Here is a 20,263-nt window from a genome sequence, read left to right as displayed (position 1 = left end):
GGCTAAAGACCAGAGGCTGTCCTCAGGGAGAACTTCCAATTCAGAGATTTCCAGATGATAATAATCATAGCTCTTATTCACGGACTGCCAGGCACTCCTCTAAATGCTTTATATTATGCATCATTATTGACATAAATGAGTTGATAGAAAGGGCTTGAACAGTAGCCGGTTCTTAGTGAGAACCATATATGTGTTAGTTATTTCTAGTGATGCATCCTTAACTCGGTCCTTAGAACCACCCTGTGAGGTAAGTACCATTAGAAGCTCCGTTATACATACGGGAAAACTGAGGCATGGAGAAGTACCTTGCCCAAGGTCACAGTTACTAAGTAGCAGAGTCAGGATCCAAACCCAGGGAGTCTGGCTCCAGAATCCAGGCCCCTGACCACTTTCCTAGTGTCTCTGGGATGGCAGTGAGAAGGAGCCCATGGGAGGTAGGGCATTAATTAAGCACAGGCTTATGGAATGTCAGGCTGGAAGGAATCTTAACGTCTGTGCAGAGAAAGCTAGGAGGCGGCACAGGTCCCATGGCCTGCCGGGAGCACGTGGATCCGCTCTGGATCATCACCCTGCTCATGCGTGGGAGTGGAATGAGGAGTCTCCTGGCAGGGATGGGTGTCTTCTTGCCCTTGGTCTCCATGAAGGAAGGCAGAGTTGGGCAGCAGGCCAGGCTTTTGGGCTCCAAGGGACAGAGACCCCCTGGCAACTTGGTAGATTCCAGCACACAGGGCGAAGACAACAGCCCCAGGCCCTGGTTCGGTCCACCCACCAATTCATTCATTCCTGCCTCCTCTGCCCCCGCCCCAGGCAAGGCCTCAGTCTCATGGCCCAAGACAGGCTCACCCCCAGCCCTGGTAAATCTTGGCAGAGCCAGGAGATAAAGAATTAGCCCCTCGCTGTGCTACTGACATTGAAGACAGTGACAATTACGTCTACGGAGCCCCCACCCGTGCCAAGAGCCATGCTGGGCACAGGGCCCCTGCCCTGAGGACAGTGTGACGGGTTTCGGGGCCGCAAACTCTGGTGGGGGCGGCCGGCCCCCCACAGCAGACCAGTCAACCTCTCTCACCTCCGGCTTGCCCATCTCTGACGTGGAAGTGATAGCCACATGAAGCCGTGCATGAGGCTTCCAGATGCTGCAGGCTGAGCCCGCGGTGTAACGCCTAGTGTGCTTGTTCATGCAGTGGGGAATGCCTGTGGGGCCGGGTCTGTTCCAGGTCCAGGCGTCCAGTGTGACAAGGGCAGCCATAGCCCAGCTTCCACGGAGCACGTCTCTGAGTTGGGAAAGAGACAAGTGTGCGGGCCTAACCCGTCAGGGAGCACGGGGTGGAGGGGGGTAGGGGGTGCTGTGGAAAACGCCCTGGGCTGGGAGCCAGACTCTGCAGCAAGGTGTTCTATGTCCTTGGGCAAGTCAACCCCTTCCTGGGCCTCCATTTCCCCCACAGTTTGACAAGGAGGCTGAGTCCCTGGTCCCCACAGGTTCTTTCAGCCTGGATGTTGTAGGATTCTGTGTCCTCTGGGCCTGAGGTGAGCTCCCCGGCAGCAGATGGGGTAGGGTGGCACGGCAGTGGTGAGGAAGGGGGCAGGGACGGGGCCTCAGCCAGGCGTGCTCCCCTCCCTCCGTCCCAGACTGAGACATGGCAGCGTGCCCACGTACCTCACCGGAGGCTGCTCCGTAGGCCAGCCAGCTGACGGGGTTGCAAGTGAAGTTTGGACCTGTGGTGGGGAGAGCCTGCCCCAGGGAACCGCGCCAGGCTTCCGGTGGGACAGTCCTGCTGGGAGCCAGGACACCCGGCTCCAAGTCCCTGCGTCCCCGAGGCTCAGTCTCCGCGTGCGTCAGATCAGGGGGAGCTGGCCTTGCTGACCTCCCAGGGTGTGGCCACCTGGCTAGGGGGAGGCAGGGAGTGGCAGCGCTTAGAAGTGTGTACCTACTGTGTGCCAGGCGCTTGGTGCGCAGCGCCTCATCCCACCTCGTTACCTCATCACCGGGAGGGGGCGCTGTTGTCTTGGTCGGACAGCCCAGGAGCCCTGTGGCCCGTCACACAGCTTGTGAGGACCTGCGCCGGGCCTGACGTGAAGTCTGTCTGGTTCTCAAGTCTGGGTTTGGCACTGGAGGGATGAGAGGTGGTGCTGTTTCCATTTCACAGCTGGGAAAACTGGGGCTCAGAACAGCGCCCATCCAACGTGAAAGCGGATGCCTAAGCCTCTACCAGAAAGACCAGCGATTCGTCGTGTTGCGGGGTGGACAGCGGAGGCCAGGTCTCAGCAACCGGGATTCATGATGGCTAGAAAGTGCTGAACCCCTCAGTGCCTGATTCCTATCGGCCCCCAAATGGAGCAAAAAGCTCACCCAGACCTAAGGGATGAGAAAGCCCTAAGACCTTCCTTAAGGGCCCCAGTTTGGGCCCAGGGAGAGCCCCTGGTTCGTGGCTGCTAGTGACAACCACCGCTGTTGACCCAGTTTTGATTCAGGTGGCAAAGCAAGGGGACGGAGAAGCATATTTTGGAGTCAGCCTGGCTTCCCGTCAGGCCTAACGTCAGAACGTCCACCATGCATGCTTCACCGAGGCAAAGGCTACAAACCAGGACAATGGCTCTGCCCTTTGCAGCTGAGGGAAATTTCCCACCTTTCTCCACCTTTCTGGGCCTCAGTTTCTGCTTCTGTGAAATGGGAGTGATGATACCGACCTCCCAGGGATAATGTGAGGCTAACGGAGACCGTCTCTACGAGGCCGTCAGATCCTAGCGCAGGGCCTGGCCTATGATAGGGACTCAGAAAATGGTAGTTGGTGCTTCATTACTATTACTATCATTTCTCTGTGTCTCCTCCTGCCTTACAGTGCGGAAACAGGAGATTATTAAAGTGACAGAGCAGCTGATTGAAGCCATAAGCAATGGAGATTTTGAGTCCTACACGTGAGTCGGCTGGGTCCATTCTGCATGTCCTGCCTGGATCGTTGTTCAGGGGGCGCTGATGGCTAACTTTGGGGGTCCTCGTCTCTGACCCTCAGTCACTCACTCTGCATGTGCCGTGAACCAGACTGAACTCATACTTCTGTTTTGCATTTAGACTTTATGCTTTAATGAAGCTTTCTGTTCACAGTACTCTGTATCTCGGTCCTCCTCCTATCCTCCTCCTCATCTCTTGTTCCCCAGGAGGAACTCCAACAAAACTCCTTTGCTTCCCCACCACAGCACGGGCCCCCTCAGGAGATGAGCGGGGAAGGAGGGGAGGGAGGCGGGCCTCTCTTCAGACCTGCTGCATGGGCCTGCTCCTCACCCTGGACCTCCTCAGGCCTCTGACCTCAGGTGGGCAGGAGTAGGCAGGAACCCATAGGGTGCGTCCTCCAGTGAGCAGGCGCGAGCAAAAGAACCTCAAAACAGAACCTTAAATCCTCTGGGGAATAAGGCCAAGTGTCCAAAAATAACATAAAATGAAACAGATGGTACGAGATGTCCCCTACCCACCTGGACCAGCCTGTCAAGGGGCGGCTGTGTGCAAAGGCTGGGCTGGAGCGCCCCCTAGTGGCCACCCCCCACACTGCCTGGTCTGGCCCAGAAGCAGGCCCACTCCAGGGAGAGGAGGATTCTGGGCTGAGGCCTCAACATCTCAGCTAGGGCTGACAAGACCCCACATATGCATTTTGGTGGACAAAAGCTGCCAGCTGAGGCAGACTGACCCGTGCCTGTTGGGTTCAGGTGAGGTGGGAATAACCTAACTTGGGATTTGGCTCTTGGGCAGCTGGTTCCCAGTTTCCACTGGGCCCAGGAGCTTAAGTTTGTCTCCCAAAGGCAGGCCAGGTGCGTTTTAATTGTGGGAGGGTTTCAGCAGCAGCAGGTGGCAAAGCCCCAGCAATCTACCGCTTCTGTCGGAGGAACCAGGACTCTAGAAGGTACAGGTGTGAGACTGAGGCCGCATGGATGCGTGTGTGCATGCACTTGTCCACACGTGCACGTTTGTGACTTTACCTGGGTAAAGCCTAAAAGCACAGAAACGTGCCGTTAAACGGGTCTTTCTGCCAGCCCTCAAGAGAGCTAAATCAGCCACGGGAAGAGCCTGAGGCCATCTCTGGAAAGATACAGCCAGAGAGGGAGGGAAAGAGAGGCGGTTTCTGTGGACCCCAACCCCCCTCCCCACAGTGCCATTTCTGGGGACCCACTCCCACCTCTGTGATGTCACTTTCCCTGGCATGTGCAGCCTACTCTAGGTTCTGACCCCATGCCATGACCTCGGGAGCCTGTGGTATCCCGAGTCTGGCCCTGTGTAACCCTCACTCACTGAGCCTCAGTATCCCTAGATGTATAATGGACTTGGAGCAGGTGGTCTCTGAGTCGCTTCAGAGTCAGGGACCCCAGAGACCTCCTGGAGAAGGGCTTCTCCAGTGGGGGTGCTCAGTCTCCCCGACACTCGGAGCTCAGGCCCCCAACCTTGAAGGCTTCTGGAACTGAAGGGTCCCAAGCATCTCATATGGTCTGAGCAGGGCCACCAGCCCCTCCCAATCCACTTGGAGAATTGAGGTCCTGAGTGGAGACGTGAGTTGTCTGGGGTCACACGGACAGGACCTCAGGGAAGAGCAGGGACAGAGTGCCCTGCAGTCACCACAGCGTCCAACTCAGACAACACAGGGCCCGATACCTGCCCTCCCGGTGGCTCCGGTTCCTCCCCGGCTTGGGATCTTTGCTTGTCCTGAGGTACTTGGCTGCATTGTCACTGTAATGGGGGTCTGTGTTGCGCCACAGATTCCAGAGGCCTGGGGGTGGGGAAGACAGTTTTTTCCTTCCTCAACCTGGTTGTCAGGGTTCCCCAGAAGGCTGAGACCTGGAAGGGAGCTCTGAGCTGAAAATACATGCCTTCCTCCCAAGCATGACTTCATGGAAGGCTATTTTCCTCACGTTACAGAAGAGGAAACTGAGGCTCACACTGAGGTCAAAAGGGGCACCTTTAAAGAAGCAAAACACACCCCCTCCAGGGACGTACCTGCTCTGCGAGCAGAAGTCACTTTCATGTGAAGAAAAAAGTCCCCTCCCCCCCCCCCAAGGCAAATTGGGAAAAGCCCCTCTGGGCCCCGCTGCCCTGGGCGGGGAGACGCAATGTGGAGAGGAGCCTACAGGCTGAGTTACCCCGGCCAGTGCCTGAGTGCTGCGCACGACGCTTCGCGGCCCCTCGTGGCGCTCTTGCTTGATGCTGGGGGTCTTATGACCAGCGAGTGGCAGGCCCTGGAGCTGAACCCAGGCTTCCCAGTTCTAAGTGGCACCCCCTGGTGGGTGCCTCATGGTACAGTTCGCAAGCAGGGTCCCAGCCACTGATCCCACTGATCCTGTGACATGAGCGCAATCACTCCAATGTCGCAGGCCCACCCTCCTCCAGTCCAGGCCCCTGGAGCGAGAGGGCAGCCCCAAGAGGCCACCCCAACCCCTCTTTCCTCTGACTTCCTCCCCCTAGGAAGATGTGTGACCCCGGGATGACGGCCTTCGAACCTGAGGCCCTGGGGAACCTGGTCGAGGGCCTGGACTTCCATCGATTCTATTTTGAAAACTGTGAGCAATCCCTTCTCTCTGGGGTGCCTGTTGTCTGCTCTCGTTCCATGTCCTGCCGGATGGCACAGCAGGGTGACGGGCAGGGCCCCCGGGGCAGCTCAGGAGCCAGCGAAGAGGAAGATCCTGTGTGGACAGGGGTTGGTACCATCTTGGTTCCCTCTCGTAACCCGGGCCCGTCTGACTGCCAGCCGTCCCTCCTGTGGCTGAGGATGGGGACCTGGGACAAGTGTGACAAGCCCTCCCAGCCCTCTCCTGCCCCTGCCCCTGGGAGTTTACAGATGAGGGAGCCTTCCTGCCTGGGCATGCACCCATGTTACAGCCATCTAGAGGCCTGGGGCCACCCCAGCTGCCCCACTGGTCACAAGCTGGCTGGTGGGCTGTTATGCCTGTGGGTGGGCAGTCCGGGGAAGAGGAGGGGACCCGAGCTCACACTGCTGTGCCCCTGCCTGTATGTCTAGGTCTCTGTCCGCCTGTCTGTCCTTCCTGGGTCTCTCCTCTGCAGGAGAGACCCTGGCAGCTTTGCAACCAGGGGCTGTCAGGGGGCTGAGGCTGGGCCTGACCTAGGGCGCTTTCTGCCTGTGTCCATGTCTCACCTTGGCCAGGGGTCAGACGGGGACGAACCGAAGCACGTGCAGGTTAGACTCATCTAGCTCAGGACCTAGAGGAAGGCCCGGAGAAGTGGCATACCCAGGGTACCCCAAAAGGAAGGCATATACCATTGAGGCTATGCAAGATAATTTCCGGTGCATGTGGGCACCACTTAAGACAGCACTGGATCGCACAGTGAGAAAGCTGGTCCCTTTCTAAATTCTCTTTCTTTTCTTAAGATTTTATTTATTTGCGAGAGAGACAATGAGAGACAGAGAGCATGAGAGGGAGGAGGGTCAGAGGGAGAAGCAGACTCCCCGCCGAGCAGGGAGCCTGATGTGGGACTCGATCCCGGGACTCCAGGATCATGACCTGAGCCAAAGGCAGTTGCTTAACCAACTGAGCCACCCAGGCGCCCACTAAATTCTCTTTCAATACGTCCGGCTTCATCAGGGAGAAAGGCTCAGCTGGGCGCTAAACACTTCTCTCACACTGCCTCATTTACCTCTCCAGCAAAGAAAGAACTGTCTCAGGCTCAGATCCCTTGCAGGCAAGAGCACGGAGCTAGGGTTACATAGCTTTATTTCATTTACACTGGATTTATGATTAAAGTTGTATTCTGTGATACCGGTTGTTCATTATTGATTGTGCTAGAAAGTTTTCTTTTAAAATACATTTACATAAATTAATAAAGTGTATTGATTCAAGGAAATATTTTAATGAAGTAAGTACAAGTCGATAGCAAAAACAAAGGCGGTATTTAAGTGACTGAAATAGGATCTAGTCCGGCTATACCTCACCCAGAAGGGGAAACTGAGGCCCAGAGAGGGGAAGTGACTCATCCGAAGGAACCCAGAAAGTCAGTGGCAGAACCCAGTCCTGACTTGTTCCTCCCCATCCCTGCCCCGGGCTGCCCCCTCTCATCTGCGTGTTAGCAGCCCCCAGCCGGACACTCCTCTCCTGCCTGCACCCAATTAGACTGACCTTATAGACTAGAGTGGTCCAAGAACACCCCCAACAAGCTGTGAAGAAAGAAGTTGCCTTTTCCTTTGATTAATAAAACTCTGATGCTCCAAGCCTAGCAGTGGAGGTTAGATTTTCATGTGAAGAGAGGTGGCTGGACCCCAAGTTTTCTCCATCACCCTGGAGCTCCCTGGCTGATCACCATGGCCACCACTATCCAGGTCTGTCTTCTGGAGGTGCTGGTTTCCCAGAGTGAACTCCCCAATCCCCACCGAGCAGAGCGGAAACCAGGCTGAGCCGGCTGTAAAGGCCCAGAGATAATAAACACAAAGAGAAGGCTGAACTAGCTCTTGGCCTGAGTCCAGGCAGTGGGCACCCCTCACAACACCGGCCCCTTGTCATTGTCTTTCTGTGCTTTTGTTTTCTATCTTGCTGAAAAAAATGGAGAGTTCCTAGAACCAAAAAATTAATAATTAATAATAATAATAATCATAGTGGCTCATATTTTGCATAGAGAAAGCTGGCTTTCGGTACTTTTCTCAGTTCTGTCATGATTAGAAGAGTTATGCCTTTCTGCCTGACTCTGGAAAGCTCCATGACCTCACCCCATGACCACCAATTCCATCCTTACAATTCCAAGATCCTAGGATTGTACAATTTTAATATGACTCAGGTTTCCATAATTCCATATATCTGGAATAGGAGTGGCAAATCAGGGGTCCACAGGCCATATCTGGACTACATATATGCTTCACGTGGCCTGCATGAGGTTTTAAATTCGAATTAGAGACCAATAATAAAAATGAGGCCTTTTCACATAAAAATCCAGATTTCCACATTCTCCTGAAAAATCAGTTGTGGCAAATGTGGATTCCACTTAGAGCTGACACTTGAACAACACGGGTTGGAACTATGCAGGTCCACTTATACACACATTTTCCCCAATAAATACAGCCCCACCCTGTAAATATATTCTCTTCCTTGTGATTTTCTTTTTTTTCTTTTTTAAAGATTTTATTTGTTTATTTGACAAGAGACAGCGAGAGAGGGAATACAAGCAGGGGGGAGTGGGAGAGGGAGAAGCAGGCTTCCCATTGAGCAGGGAGCCTGATGCGGGGCTCGATCCCAGGACCCTGGGATCATGACCTGAGCCGAAGGCAGACGCTTAACGACTGAGCCACCCAGGCGCCCCATCCTTGTGATTTTCTTAATAACATTTTCTTTCCTCTAGCTTACTGTATTGTAAGAATATAGCACAATAATACAAATAACATACAAAATGTGGGTTATTTGACTGTTGACGTTATCGGTAAGGCTTCCAGTCAACAGAAGGCTATTAGCAGTTAAGTATTGGGGAAGTCAAGTTATATGTGGATTTCCAAGTGGGGGGTGGGGGTGGGGCTAACTCCCCCCACTCCCCCGCCTCGTTCAAGGGTCAGCTGCTCACAGAGCAGCCACCAAGGAAGCTGTGGACAGGGAGCCCTCTGCAGGTGGGACAGGGTGCGCTATTCACCACAGTCTCTGCCACTCCCTATCGCTCGCTCCCTGACCCAGAGGCAAAGGGTCTGTTGCCATTTAGCATCTTATACCCCACTCACCCCCCTCGTTTATGTACTTGCCTGGCCTCTGTAGGGAACCTGGGGTTGAGACTCTGGTCTAAGTTCATCTGATTCTATAATCATAGCCCTATACTTCTGTGTGTCTGAGATACTGTGATTCTAAAATCCCATTCCCCTGTGTTTAAAGAATTGGCATGTCTGAAATCTGGGATCTGCTCTAGCCATCTAGAAGTTCTGCCTTGACTCCTAGCTGAGCCCTGTCACAGAGACCCCTCCTGTGGAAATGAGACGGGGGGGGTGTCTCTGCTGAGAGGGTCACTGGGGGATGGGGAAGTGAAGGAAGGGACACAGGAGGCCCCCAGTTGCATCTCTTCTGCCCCCTCCCATCCCCACCTCCAGTGTGGTCTCGGAACAGCAAGCCCGTGCACACCACCATCCTGAACCCCCATATCCATCTGATGGGTGACGAGTCGGCCTGCATCGCCTACATCCGCATCACACAGTACCTGGATGCGGGCGGCATCCCCCGCACGGCCCAGTCGGAGGAGACCCGCGTCTGGCACCGCCGGGACGGCAAATGGCAGATCGTCCACTTCCACAGATCTGGGGCGCCCTCCGTCCTGCCCCAGTAAGAGCCCCTCCTTCCTGCCATCTGTCATCTGGGACAGTCTAAAGGAAAGGGGTGGTGTCAGTCTGGAGGGGGACATGCTGGGGAACTTGGCTGCTGGAAGGCCACGGGGTGGGGGCTGGAGGACCACAGGGAGGAGACCAGACCTGCAGGTTCCCTGGGGGAGGGAAGCTGCGTGGGACCCACAGGAAGCAGCGTCAGCCCCACCTAAGGATGGGGGGTGCGGGGTGGTTGCCCAAGGGAAACAGGCCGCCCTCAGAAGTACCTGCATTACCTACCACACATACTATTTCTTACAGCTGAAGGACCAGGCCGGAAGCCCTGTACCGCAGAGATTTACTCTTCGTTCACGGAATGTGGCTGTTGGTTCTCCCACTTGGATTTTGCTGGAACTCCCCCAATCACGTCACCCCACTACCACCATCATCACCATCACCGTCACACCTGCGTCAAGAAAGTCTGTCTGCTCACAAAAGCTATCACGACTTCCGAGCAAGTGGCACGTCTCCCTGCCACCACCTGTCACGCTGGCTCTGTGTCCCCTGCCAGGGCGGGGCTTCCTCAGGCCTGGGTGCCCTGGGTGCCCCGGGTGCTGGCTCCGAGGACCCCCCCTCCTGGCTGTCGTCCGCCTGGTCTTGCCTTGGCTGTAGGCCAGAATGTCCAGCTGTGTGTCCCCCCAGGGGCTGAGGAAAAAGAGGGGCAGAATCAGGAAGAATGTGGCATCCGCCCCCCATCTCCCTGTCTCTCCCTTCCAGGGTCCCCCCAGCCCCGTGAGCTGGCCTTCCCTGTGGGAGAGGGTGACCGAGGAGCAGACACCAGGAGCCCCCACCTCACACTGCCTCCCTAGCTCTTCCCCCATCCCACCCTGTCCTCCTGTCCGTGCGGACCCTTCTCCCTCGGTGTGGAGCACAATCCTCTCAGGGTGCCCCCCACTCTTTCCTTCTGCCTTCGGCTGATGTTTACCTCCGACAGTAACGCCCATTCCACCCTTCCATCAGTCCGGGAGAATTCCAGCTTTGTCACATCGGAGCGAGAGAATCTGATTGCTTTTTGGGGGCAAAGAAGGCAACATTTAGGTATCACTTCTACTCGGACCGCATGCCTTTTTATAGCCAAACTTCTGTGTGTTTCGTAAATGGATTTTGCGTTCCTGGATATTTATGTAATAACTAAACCTCTCAAATTATAGCAAGGAGGGTCGGGTCGAGTTGGGAAGGGAGGTGGGAAGAGGGGTGAGGGGTAGTTTTTTTCTGTTCTAGGTCTTTTTTTTTTTTTTTTTCATGTCATCTCTGAGATGCACTCTGTCACCTGTGGTTATCTGGGGCCGAGGTGGACTCAGTCCTGGGGATGGGGGGGTGGGGTCCTCGCTGACATTTTGGTCCCAAGGTTCCTTTCAGGACTGTAGAAACACCCCAGATGTTAGTGCTAAGAAACAGCAAATCAGGGCAGAGAGAGTGGGGGAGGTTGTCAGGACAGAAATATCTTTTTTTTTTTTTTTTTTGCTTGCCTCCCAAACTGAGGTTCCCAGGATTTCATCCCACCGCATCCGTGTGTGCCCCCCCGGCCCCTCCCCCAGTCTTTGGGGGTTCATGAGCATGTGTCTTCATTGCCTCTCCCCTCCGCATCTGCTGGTCCAAGCAGAGCACTGGAATTTTTCCTCTTCACGCCTCGTCCTGCAGCCGTGGGTTCGAATCTTTTTTTCCCTTCTCTTTCCCTCTTCCCCGGGATTGACTCTGATGTGGAATGCCTTGGCATATCCACTAGGATCTACTGTCTGCACTGTTTTCTTTGCATGACTTTATATGCAGTAAGTATGTTTAAAAAAAAAAAAAAGGAAGAAAAACACTCAGCAAAAACAATCTACATGTTTTGGACAAAAAAAAAAAATAGAGGTTGTATTCTCAGTGTCCAACTCGGAATTATGTTGCCGCCTCTCTGTGCTTTTTGGCCTCTGTGTGGCCGTGTTTTGCCAGCATGAGATACTGTCCCCTCTGGAGGATTTTAGGGGAGGAAGAGCCATAGCCCCAGGGATTTGGAGGAGGCTCTGGTTCCCCCGAACCTCTGGGGAGTCCTGGGTGTTGGCTGGAGGACTGGTGGGGATGTTCGATCCAGGACTTTCTGAGTTTCCCCCGATCATGAGATGTCTGCTGGGCCCTTTTCTCTACAAGCTGCCCCTGGGGGCAGGTGAGGCAGGCTGGACTGGGGCTGCAGGCCAGGAAAGAGGCTGCCTGGGCTTCCTGCTCTCCAAATTGGTTGATCACTGGCCTCTATCCTTGGCAGACACCCTGCTGCCGAGGCCCAGGGGGCAGGCACTTGGCCTGCCCCAGGTCCAGAGGGCTTCCCAGTAAGGCCCAGTGATCCCAGCGTCCCAGCGGTAAGACCGCCTGCCTCCCTTGTGGAGCTGCCAGCTTCCACAGCAATCCCCAAGCCCAAGGTGAGGGTGTGGCCTTCACAGGGGATGCTGCAATTACCAAGACCAAGTCTTGTCCCTTTCTCAGCCTCAGTTTCCCCATCAGCAAAAGGGTTAAATATTCCTGCCCAGCCTCTGCTGCAGGGCTGATGGGGGATCCAATGGGACGGTGAAGTGAAGCCCAATATACCTGCGAGAACTGACAGGGTTAGTCACTGGCTAGACTCCTGCTTTGTTCTGGGCCTGGCCAGCCCCCCTCCACGCCCCCACCTGCCCCTCATTCCCTTCTTTGGTGCCTGTCGACTGCTTATTAGCAGTGGACTGCAGGAAAAGAGCCATGCTTTGGGGGTTAATAGGATTCCATTCCCAGTTCTGACCAGACTTGCTGTGTGACCTTTTCCTGCTCTGGCCCTGGGTTTTTCCACCAGGGGGAACTGAGCTGGAGGACGCCAATGTCCCGATTCCTATTTGCTGACATGTCTCATGCCTCCTATCCACTGTGTCCCATTCCGAGTGCCAGCGAAATGGAGGCAGGTCCCAACCCCGGGAGGAAACGGCCTCCACGAGGAAGGCCACTCCGGTGGGTGGGTAGTCAGCCAGTGTGGACCACGGGGCACCAGCATGATCCTGAGGCGGCACGCAGGGGAGGCGGGCAGACAAAGCGGCCCAGAGCCCACCCCCACCAGACAGTGAAACTCTGCTCCTCTAAAACATCCTGTAGATGCAAAAAAAAAAAAATCCAGGCCTAAGACCAGACCTAGGCTCCAGCATGCAAACACCTCTATAGGAAAGTATTCTCCCAGGATTGTGCACACCATGGCGCTAATCCTGGCCTCCTGTCTCCCAAGGGGAGATCCTTGGGGTGGGGGGGGGATGTGTTTGCCAGACTCCCCGTGCTGGTTTCTTTGTTACTATTGGTTTGGGGATTTGTTTCAGTTCTTTCTTTCCTTTTCTTTTTCTTTTTCTTTTCTTTTCTTTTTTTCTTCCTTTCTTTCTTTCTTTCTTTCTTTTCTTTTCTTTTTTTTTTTTAAATATGTGGCTGTGAACTTGAATGACCACTGCTCAAAACTTCTGCTATTGGGTGGGAGGGGGGGAGAAGGGGTGTCTGTTTTACTGGTGTTTTCAGTGCAATAAATAGCTACCAACTTCTGTGCACCTTGCTGTCTCCCGGTCTCGGTCTCGGTCAATCATCAGCACTGGGTGGGTTTTGTTTGTTTCCTGTTCAAGAACTCACCATTTGCAAAATAAAAGTCAAGGTCTCCATTCTGATTGGGCCAACTTGGTCTCATGCTCAAGGCTGAGCCAATTACAGTGGGATTATGCCTGGACCCTGGGCCCCAACCTTAGAACCCGGGAGGAGGCCGGCTTTCTCTCAGGCACATGAGGGGCCCTTATCTAGAGCGGGGCTGGGGGTGGGGGGATGGAGGGGAGCGGTAGGGGGCTGGACAGGGGTTGCCACAAACAGCCAGCCAGCAGCAAAGTCTCCCTCAGGGGCCTGGGATAAGGCTCTTCTCCTCTAGGCCTCGGTTTCCTTGTGAAATGAGAACTTGTTCCAGAGGAAGTCCCTCCACACCTATTCTCTTCCCCCAGCCCAACCTCACAGACAAGCTGCCAGGCCTCAGAACTCCTGGAGACTGGTTCGGAGAAAGGGGTAAGGGGAGAAATCCCTCAATACCCACACACTATCTGCAGACTGAGTGCCTGGGACGGGGTCCTTGGGGCCAGAGAGAGGGATGGTATGAGAGGCTCCATTGGCCAAGGGGAGGCCCCTGCCACAGGAGAGGCCAGTTTGGTTCTCTGCGTCCAGACTGCAGGCAGAGCCAACACGATGATGCAGAGGCTTTGGCCCTCGGGCCACGACAGGGTGACCACCTGTCGTGGTTTGCTGACACAGGACAGTCCCAGGCAAACCAGGTGAGATGGTCACTCAGCCACGCAGCCACCTAAGTTACTTGGATTCCACAGCGCCAGGGGGGATGTGCCTTCTGGAGCCCGCAGTCCCCTCTAGACCATGCTTGGGGTGTCTGGGACTCCAGAATTCCTGCACCAGCCACTTCCAGAGTCCATCCTCACTGTTGGTGTGCAGAGGGGCCGCGAGGCGGGTGCCCCTTGCACACACACGAGGATCGTCACAGTGAGGGTAGAGGCCAAGGCTGCGAAGGGCCAGGCGGTGGGTTGCAAAGGGATCGGGGCCTTCCATTTGCACTCCTGCAGGGGAGTCTACTAGCGTTAGCGCCTGGACTTCTCCCAGCTCGGCCTTCCTGCCGCCTCGGGATCTCGGGCCTGGGCGGGAGGAAGGGCCTGAGGGCTCATGCTGCCATTGCAGATATCCACCAGCAGGTGGCAGCGCAGGAACAGGTTACAGGCGGCCCCCGGGGCCCTGAACCTCCAGCTCTCAGTGAACCTCAAGAGGTACCCTTTAACTCTCAGAAAGTACCAACTCCACCCAAAACACTACTGTTGTCTGACAGGAACATGACCCTTCAGAGTTCATAGAGTGCTTTCACAATACCTCTTGTTTCAGAACAGCCCTATCCTGAAGAGGAAGACAATGAGGCTCAGAGGCAAAGACGCTTCCTGCCAGACAGAACCGGGGGTCCCTCCAGGGCCTCCGGTGTCTCAGTCCATGTTTTCCTGTCTCTGAACAGCCAGCAAACTGTGACTGGGGTTCTTAGGAATCTCCTCTCTTTGACCCTCCATCCCTTCCAGCGACTGCCCGCAGTCCCTACCTCCCCACTGCCTATTTACTATGAAACCTATTGGCTCCTCTCCTTTTCTTGCTCAGTGCACAGCAATGCCCCCTCACCCTTCAGGACACAGCCCTAGTGTCTTCTCCTTGGGGAAGCCTCTCCCACACTCTCCCAGCACATGCTGGGTTAGGGCCCTCTGTGGGCTTACCCAATTCCTGTACCCACCTCACCATAGCGCTCTGGGCTGAAGGCACTTAAGCAGGAGTCTGCAAAACTCAGTGCTCCTTGAAGGCAGAACAGCATCTTGCCCCTGCTCCCCACGTGTGCAGGGGGTATCAGTGTGCTGGCATGGGGTAAACTTCCGGCAAACGTGTGCTGCAGGAATGGAGGAGGGATGGATAGTGCAGGGGCTTGAGCATCCCACCCACTCACCCACTTCTGCGATAACAGAGGCTCACTCCTCCTTCACACCAAGGACCAGGCACGCCCTGCTCCTTTGTGTGTGCTCGCAGGATCCTCAGTTTGCCCCTCCACCAGCCACTACTTTTCTCTTCTTTTCATTTTCAAAGACGTTGTAGTGCAGAGGGAGGGAACCTGACTGGGATGGCCCAGGATGTGAGGGAGGGGGGTGGGCTTCAGAATTTTAGCCCCTCCAAACACCTGCTGGGGACTACGGCAGCCAGCTGGGCTCTGAGTAGGGCCCAGTGATGAGCTGGACCTGTCTCCTGTCCCCAAAGGGGCCACCCCAGAGGGTGAGAGCCATGCGGCAAACCAGAGTGCAGGGTGGGCTGGGGTGGGGGCTGGACCTGGAGGTGCGAAGTGGACCAGAGCCAGAGGAAGGAGCAGCCAAAGCATGGCAGTGACTGGGGGTGCTGGGGAGGCTTTGTGAACATGCTCAAAGGGGTGAAGTGGGGGGAAACAAGGCAAAGGCTGACCGCCCAGAACAGTGGATTAGGTAGGGGTGGGGAGAGACAAGGCTAGGGGGGAGGCTGTGGGAAGCCAGAGTGTCAGAGTGTGTCCCAAATCTCCTTTGTTGTAGATGTGCTTTTCCAGGGCCCAGGTAGGTCCCCAGCAATGGAAATGGCCTTCTCCAGACTGGGCCACAGTAAATCTTTTGGGAAACATCCTCTAGCAGGTGCTGGGAGTGTTTGCACAGGGCAGGGTGGGGCAGGTCCAGTCCTGTGGGAATGGCCCCTGCTCCTTGTCCTTCCTCCTGGGACAAGCCCCACCCTCCCTTCTCTAACTGGACCTACCAAGGTCTCAGAAGCCACTTCCCGGTGGGCATCCTGTCCCCACCATCCTTTCCTGGGCTTTGGGCCACAGCTGGGGGATGGATGGAGCTATCTAGAAGTCGACTACCCTTTCACCCAAGAAAAAGGGGAGAATTATCATCATTCTCTCCCAGTGTGACCTTGAGCGAGTTACTTTTCCTCCCTGGACCTCAGATTTCTCATTGTTACAATAAGGGGATTGAACCTATGGTCCCCAAATATGGGAACTGAGCTGGCTGCTGCAAATCCCCCAGGGAGTAGGCTAAAAATACAGATGTTTAGGCCCTACCCTCAGAGGACAGGATGCATGAAGCCTGGGCAGGCCTCCAGGCAGCTGTAGTTTCAGTAAGCAGTTTGGGAATTCTGCCCCAAGCACCCCGTTCCCCAGTTCCCACAGCCACACTGGGAGCTGGAAGACCAGTTATCAGCAAGCCCCACCCCAGGCTTCCCACTTCTCCATCCACTTCCCTGACACAGCTAGATCAATATTGACCATCGGCCCCACCCCTGCCCCTGCCCTCCTGCTACCCCAATTCCTAAAACTCTGTGAGACCCTGACCCTGGGTCAGCAGAGTCAGGGTCAAAGCCAGCCTTGGGGCCTGGAGGATTTTAGTGCTGCCCTACTCCTACAGCACATCTGCATCCGCACCTCCTGTTGCTTTGGCTGGACCTCCCCGCCCGCTGGAGAGGCCATCAGAACTCTTAATCATTAACTCCATCCAGCAAGAGGGGCCAGTCCCAGAACCCAGCTCTGAGGAATAGGCACTGTTCCCCTCTGTGGCTCTCCAACCCATCCATTTTACAGATGGCGACACCAAGGCCCAGCCTCCAGGGCGCCCTGCTGTGGAACTGGAAGATACCAGCTCGCCCTCGGGCTTCCGTCATTGCCTCACCCAGACTCCAAGCACACCCGTCCCCACCCTCCTTCTCCCTTTGCTGGTTGGAGGCAGGAGCTGGGCCTCAGTTTCTTGATCTGTACTAGGGACAGCAGGCTCCTGAGAACCATCCCACCTACAGGGCTTCTACCTGCCATGGATTGCACTAAGCACTGACGGGTTTTTTAAAACTATGCACTAAGCACCTATATTATTCCATTTCATTCCCTGCAAGGGGAAATCCATTGTCTTCATCTTCCATCTGATGACACTGGGGGTCAGAGATGAAGCAGCAGATCCAGCTGGGTTGCCCAGCCAGTGGACAGCAGGGCCAAGACTGGGCTCCGAGGGGCAGAGTCCAAGCTTGCCTTGACTCCTGTTGGCTATCGTTCTCAATGGGAGGCTGTTCACAGATGCTGTGGACATTAGGGGAAGAGGCTTTTTTTCCCTCAAATAGAAAGCGATCCTGGATGGGGCGCTGGGAGGAGGACTCATCGTGGCCAAGGGGGGCGGGCTGCTACCCTGTCCTGGGGGAGAAGGTCAGCCTGCAGGAAGTCAGGCGGAGACAGAAGGGGGGTGGGGGTGGAGCGCTGGCCAAGGATCACCGGGCGGGCAGGCAGCCCTGGACGCCCTTCCAGGGCAGGACAGCGTCAGCAAGGCCTCAGGCCCCAGAGGGAATGGCCTGGAGCTCAAGGAGCCAAACTTTCCATGAGCCATGGGCAAAAAATGAGTCTGGAGAAGAGTGTCCACCGCAAAACCGTAGGCTCAGCAACCCAGGGTCACGTGGAATTCAGAGGGGCTGGGGCGGTCTTAACTCTTCACTGGCTGTCCCCAGAGCCACCAACACGCTGCTTTGAGTTGCTGCTGTATTGTGCAAAATTGTGTACGGGCTCTGTGGGTCCCCAAGGCCGCACTGCCACGGAGGGGCCGAGCTGGGAATGAACCCAGGTCTGTGTGGCTGAGCAACACAAGCCCCCCACCATGATGCCCTGCCGTGGCCCCAGGTACTCTGGGGTCCGGGGAGAGTGCTAGAAGGGTCTTAACTGCACAGAAATGAAGGGGGTTGTCTCTGGAGGCCGTGAGCGTCCCATGCAGGCTGAGCTGGGCTGTCACGGCTCACCAGGTGTATGGCTGAGCCAGGCTCCCTGAAGACTCCAGGAGCCTACACCTGGTGGGGAATGGAGGGCGTATGGAGGACAGACCTAAAAGGATGAACAGGAGTCCCATGGGTGAACGGGGAAGACACTGGAGCTGGAGGCCTGGGCCTACTCAGGGTATCATACAAGGTGAACTTGGCTGGGGTGGTAAAGGGGAACACAGGGGGCAGGGCCTACTGAGAACCAAACACAAGGTAACAGTGTGACCCCAGTGTTGTCTGTTGACTCTGACTTGACCTTGGGACTATGGCTCACCGTAATGGTGTGGAGCCCTCTCCCCTGCCCCCTCCTGCTCCCCTTCCTCCCCCGGCCTCCCAGATATTTGCTCTCACAGATCATAGGCTAGAAGTGACTATGGGGGGGGGTCAGCGCCCCATCTCAGTGCTTCCCGGTGCCCACCAAGAGAACACCATCTCTGATGAGTCCTAGAACATTCCTGGAACAGGAATAAAGGGCCCCAGGTCATCCTCTCCACACCTGAGCCAAGCAGAGATGCTGCCTCCCAGCCCCTCCCCCCCTGCCCCAGCCTCCCCAGGTCAGGTGGCCATGGACACAGAGAGCAGCTGAGAAGGGGAGCAGAGCACTGAGCAGGGGTGGGGACCCCAGGCCTGGCCTCAGCTCTGGTATGTTCTCACCGTGGCCCACGGCCCTGCTAATCCCCAGCCTCTGCAGAGCAGTGGGCCTGCCAGCCACCCGAACGGGGCCGTGCTGTTTCACTGCTTTTCAATCAGTTGCTCATGTTTAAAAATGGGAAATTTCTCACAAAAATCCAAACTTCCAACTTCTCTTAAAAAGCTGGGGTATCTGGCAACCTGGGCCCATCCTTGTGAGGGGCAGCCTCCCCTGCAGAGAGCCATGTTTTCTTCTCTAGTGCACCACGGTCCCCACCCCTCACTCCTCTCTGCCACAACCCCTGGGGGCCAGTCACCACCTACTCTTGGCTCACACCTCTGGCTTCGCTCACCTGGCTGTTCTGCCTGGCTCTGGGGGCACTGGGCTTGTCCCCTGCTGGGGCATTCCAGGATTCCAGGCTGGGGTTCTACTCCAAACAGGGCTGATGCCTTCCTTGAGCTGTCCCTGTGCTGCCATGGGTTCCTTCAATCGGTTCCCACTGCCGTTGGGCCTGGCTGGGGGTCTGTTCTGAGCCAGGGCGACCTGAAGTCAATAAAGGGACGGGGATGGGGGCTGTTGGGACGTGGCAGAGGCGGGAGAAGGGTGAGGTGGCAGGACAGCCTGTCTGGGAGCGGCGGAAGTGGAAAAGCAGAAGATGGGAAGATGGGGCCGGGGAGGACAGACCAGGAACCTCAGGCCCAGGTGCTGACGCGGTGAGCGAGTGCAAGAGCAGTCGGAGGAAGCAAGGCAGGGCAAGTGAGGCAGGGGGAGGTGAAGCTGGTGGGCTCCCTAGGCTCCTAGAATCCTGTAATTGCAGACTGGGAATCTGGGAGAAGAGAAGCCCAGACTTCTAGGATCGCCCATTCCAGACTCCCAGGACCCCAGGCTGCAGCCAAGAGGTTGGGTGAGGAGTCCTCATAGGACCATGGCCCCGGCAGGGTGCGGGGGGGGGGGGGGGGGCCGCTGGGGCCTGTCCTAGAGGGAGCCTGGAGGGCCTGGAGAGGGCTTCCTCCTGAGCTGGCCCCAGGGGCTCTGTGAGCAAGGCTGGAGCCTGCCCCCAGGGTGTGGGAAGAGGCACCTTGAATTGTGAAGGCCATTCTTGAGCCCTCAGCAAATTAGCAAACCCATGCTCTTCCTCCATCTAGAGCCCCAAACAAAGAGGGGCAGGAGGGGGCCTGGCCCTTTGTTAGGGGAAATTTATTAATATCCGAAATATGCGGCAGCCCTTTCTCTCCACCCGCAATCAAAGCCTTCCCGAACACCTGGGCCTCGCATTTGAAAGGCCCTAGGGCTCTTTTATGCGGCCAGGTCCTGCCAGGAGGGGGTGGGTAGCACCAGGAAATCCTTCCAGCCCCAGCTGCACCTGCTGGTAAGGCCGGAGAACAGCTGGGGCTGGGGAGGGGAGCTCAGCTGGGTAACCTTGAGCCAGTCTTCCCCTTGAAGGGCCTCAGTTTGTCCGTATACGTACCGGGGGCTGAGTGGCTTCCTCATCTTCACCGCCCTTCCTCAACATCCCCCGCCCCCCCCGCCACCGCCAGTGCCACAGAGAAATGGGACAGCAAGTGTCAGAAGCCAGGAGAGCCAAGCCTCAGTCCCCTCATCCGTCCTACAGAAGCTGGAAAACCCTGTGCTTGCCCACCCCCAGGTTCTCAGCAGTAAGGAGAAAGGGTAAGAAGGATGACCTCATTGGTGTTTATTAACAATAAACCAACAGAACATGGATGGGTTGGGGAGACAGCAGGAGAGAAAGAGGGCGCACAGGCCGGCCCAGCTGCATGAGGGTGCCCTGCCCCCCCCGGGGGGCACGTTTTCACGCTCCACCCTCATCTCTCAGGGAAGGAGGGACCCCAGGGCAGCCCCTCCCGTGCCTGGGACTGAAGACGCCAAGGCCTCTGGCCACAGGCCTGAGGTGTTGGCTGTCCTTGGCTCCCTGCCTCCATCCTCATGCCCGGGCCCAGCATCAGGACAGCCA

The 20,263-nt window shown here is 56.2% G+C and overlaps 1 protein-coding gene across 1 annotated transcript in view; it reads left to right on the top strand.

The window, feature by feature from the left end:
• LOC118006598 (calcium/calmodulin-dependent protein kinase type II subunit alpha) overlaps positions 1-10,052 on the top strand; it is a 59,071-nt gene extending 49,019 nt beyond the window's left edge. The window contains exons 16-19 of the mRNA XM_034999310.1: positions 2,841-2,916; positions 5,444-5,538; positions 9,048-9,276; positions 9,576-10,052. Coding sequence (XP_034855201.1) covers positions 2,841-2,916; positions 5,444-5,538; positions 9,048-9,276; positions 9,576-9,579 — 404 coding nt within the window. The 3' untranslated portion in view covers positions 9,580-10,052. The remainder of the gene's footprint in view (positions 1-2,840; positions 2,917-5,443; positions 5,539-9,047; positions 9,277-9,575) is intronic.
• The last annotated feature ends 10,211 nt before the right edge of the window (positions 10,053-20,263 follow it).

This window comes from Mirounga leonina, unplaced genomic scaffold, assembly GCF_011800145.1.
Source record: "Mirounga leonina isolate KUSES-001 unplaced genomic scaffold, KU_Mleo_1.0 Mir_98, whole genome shotgun sequence".
In the NCBI taxonomy this organism is placed as follows: domain Eukaryota; kingdom Metazoa; phylum Chordata; class Mammalia; order Carnivora; family Phocidae; genus Mirounga; species Mirounga leonina.
The sequence above is the reverse complement of the archived record's forward strand: the minus strand, read 5'-3'. Positions and strand labels throughout refer to the sequence as shown.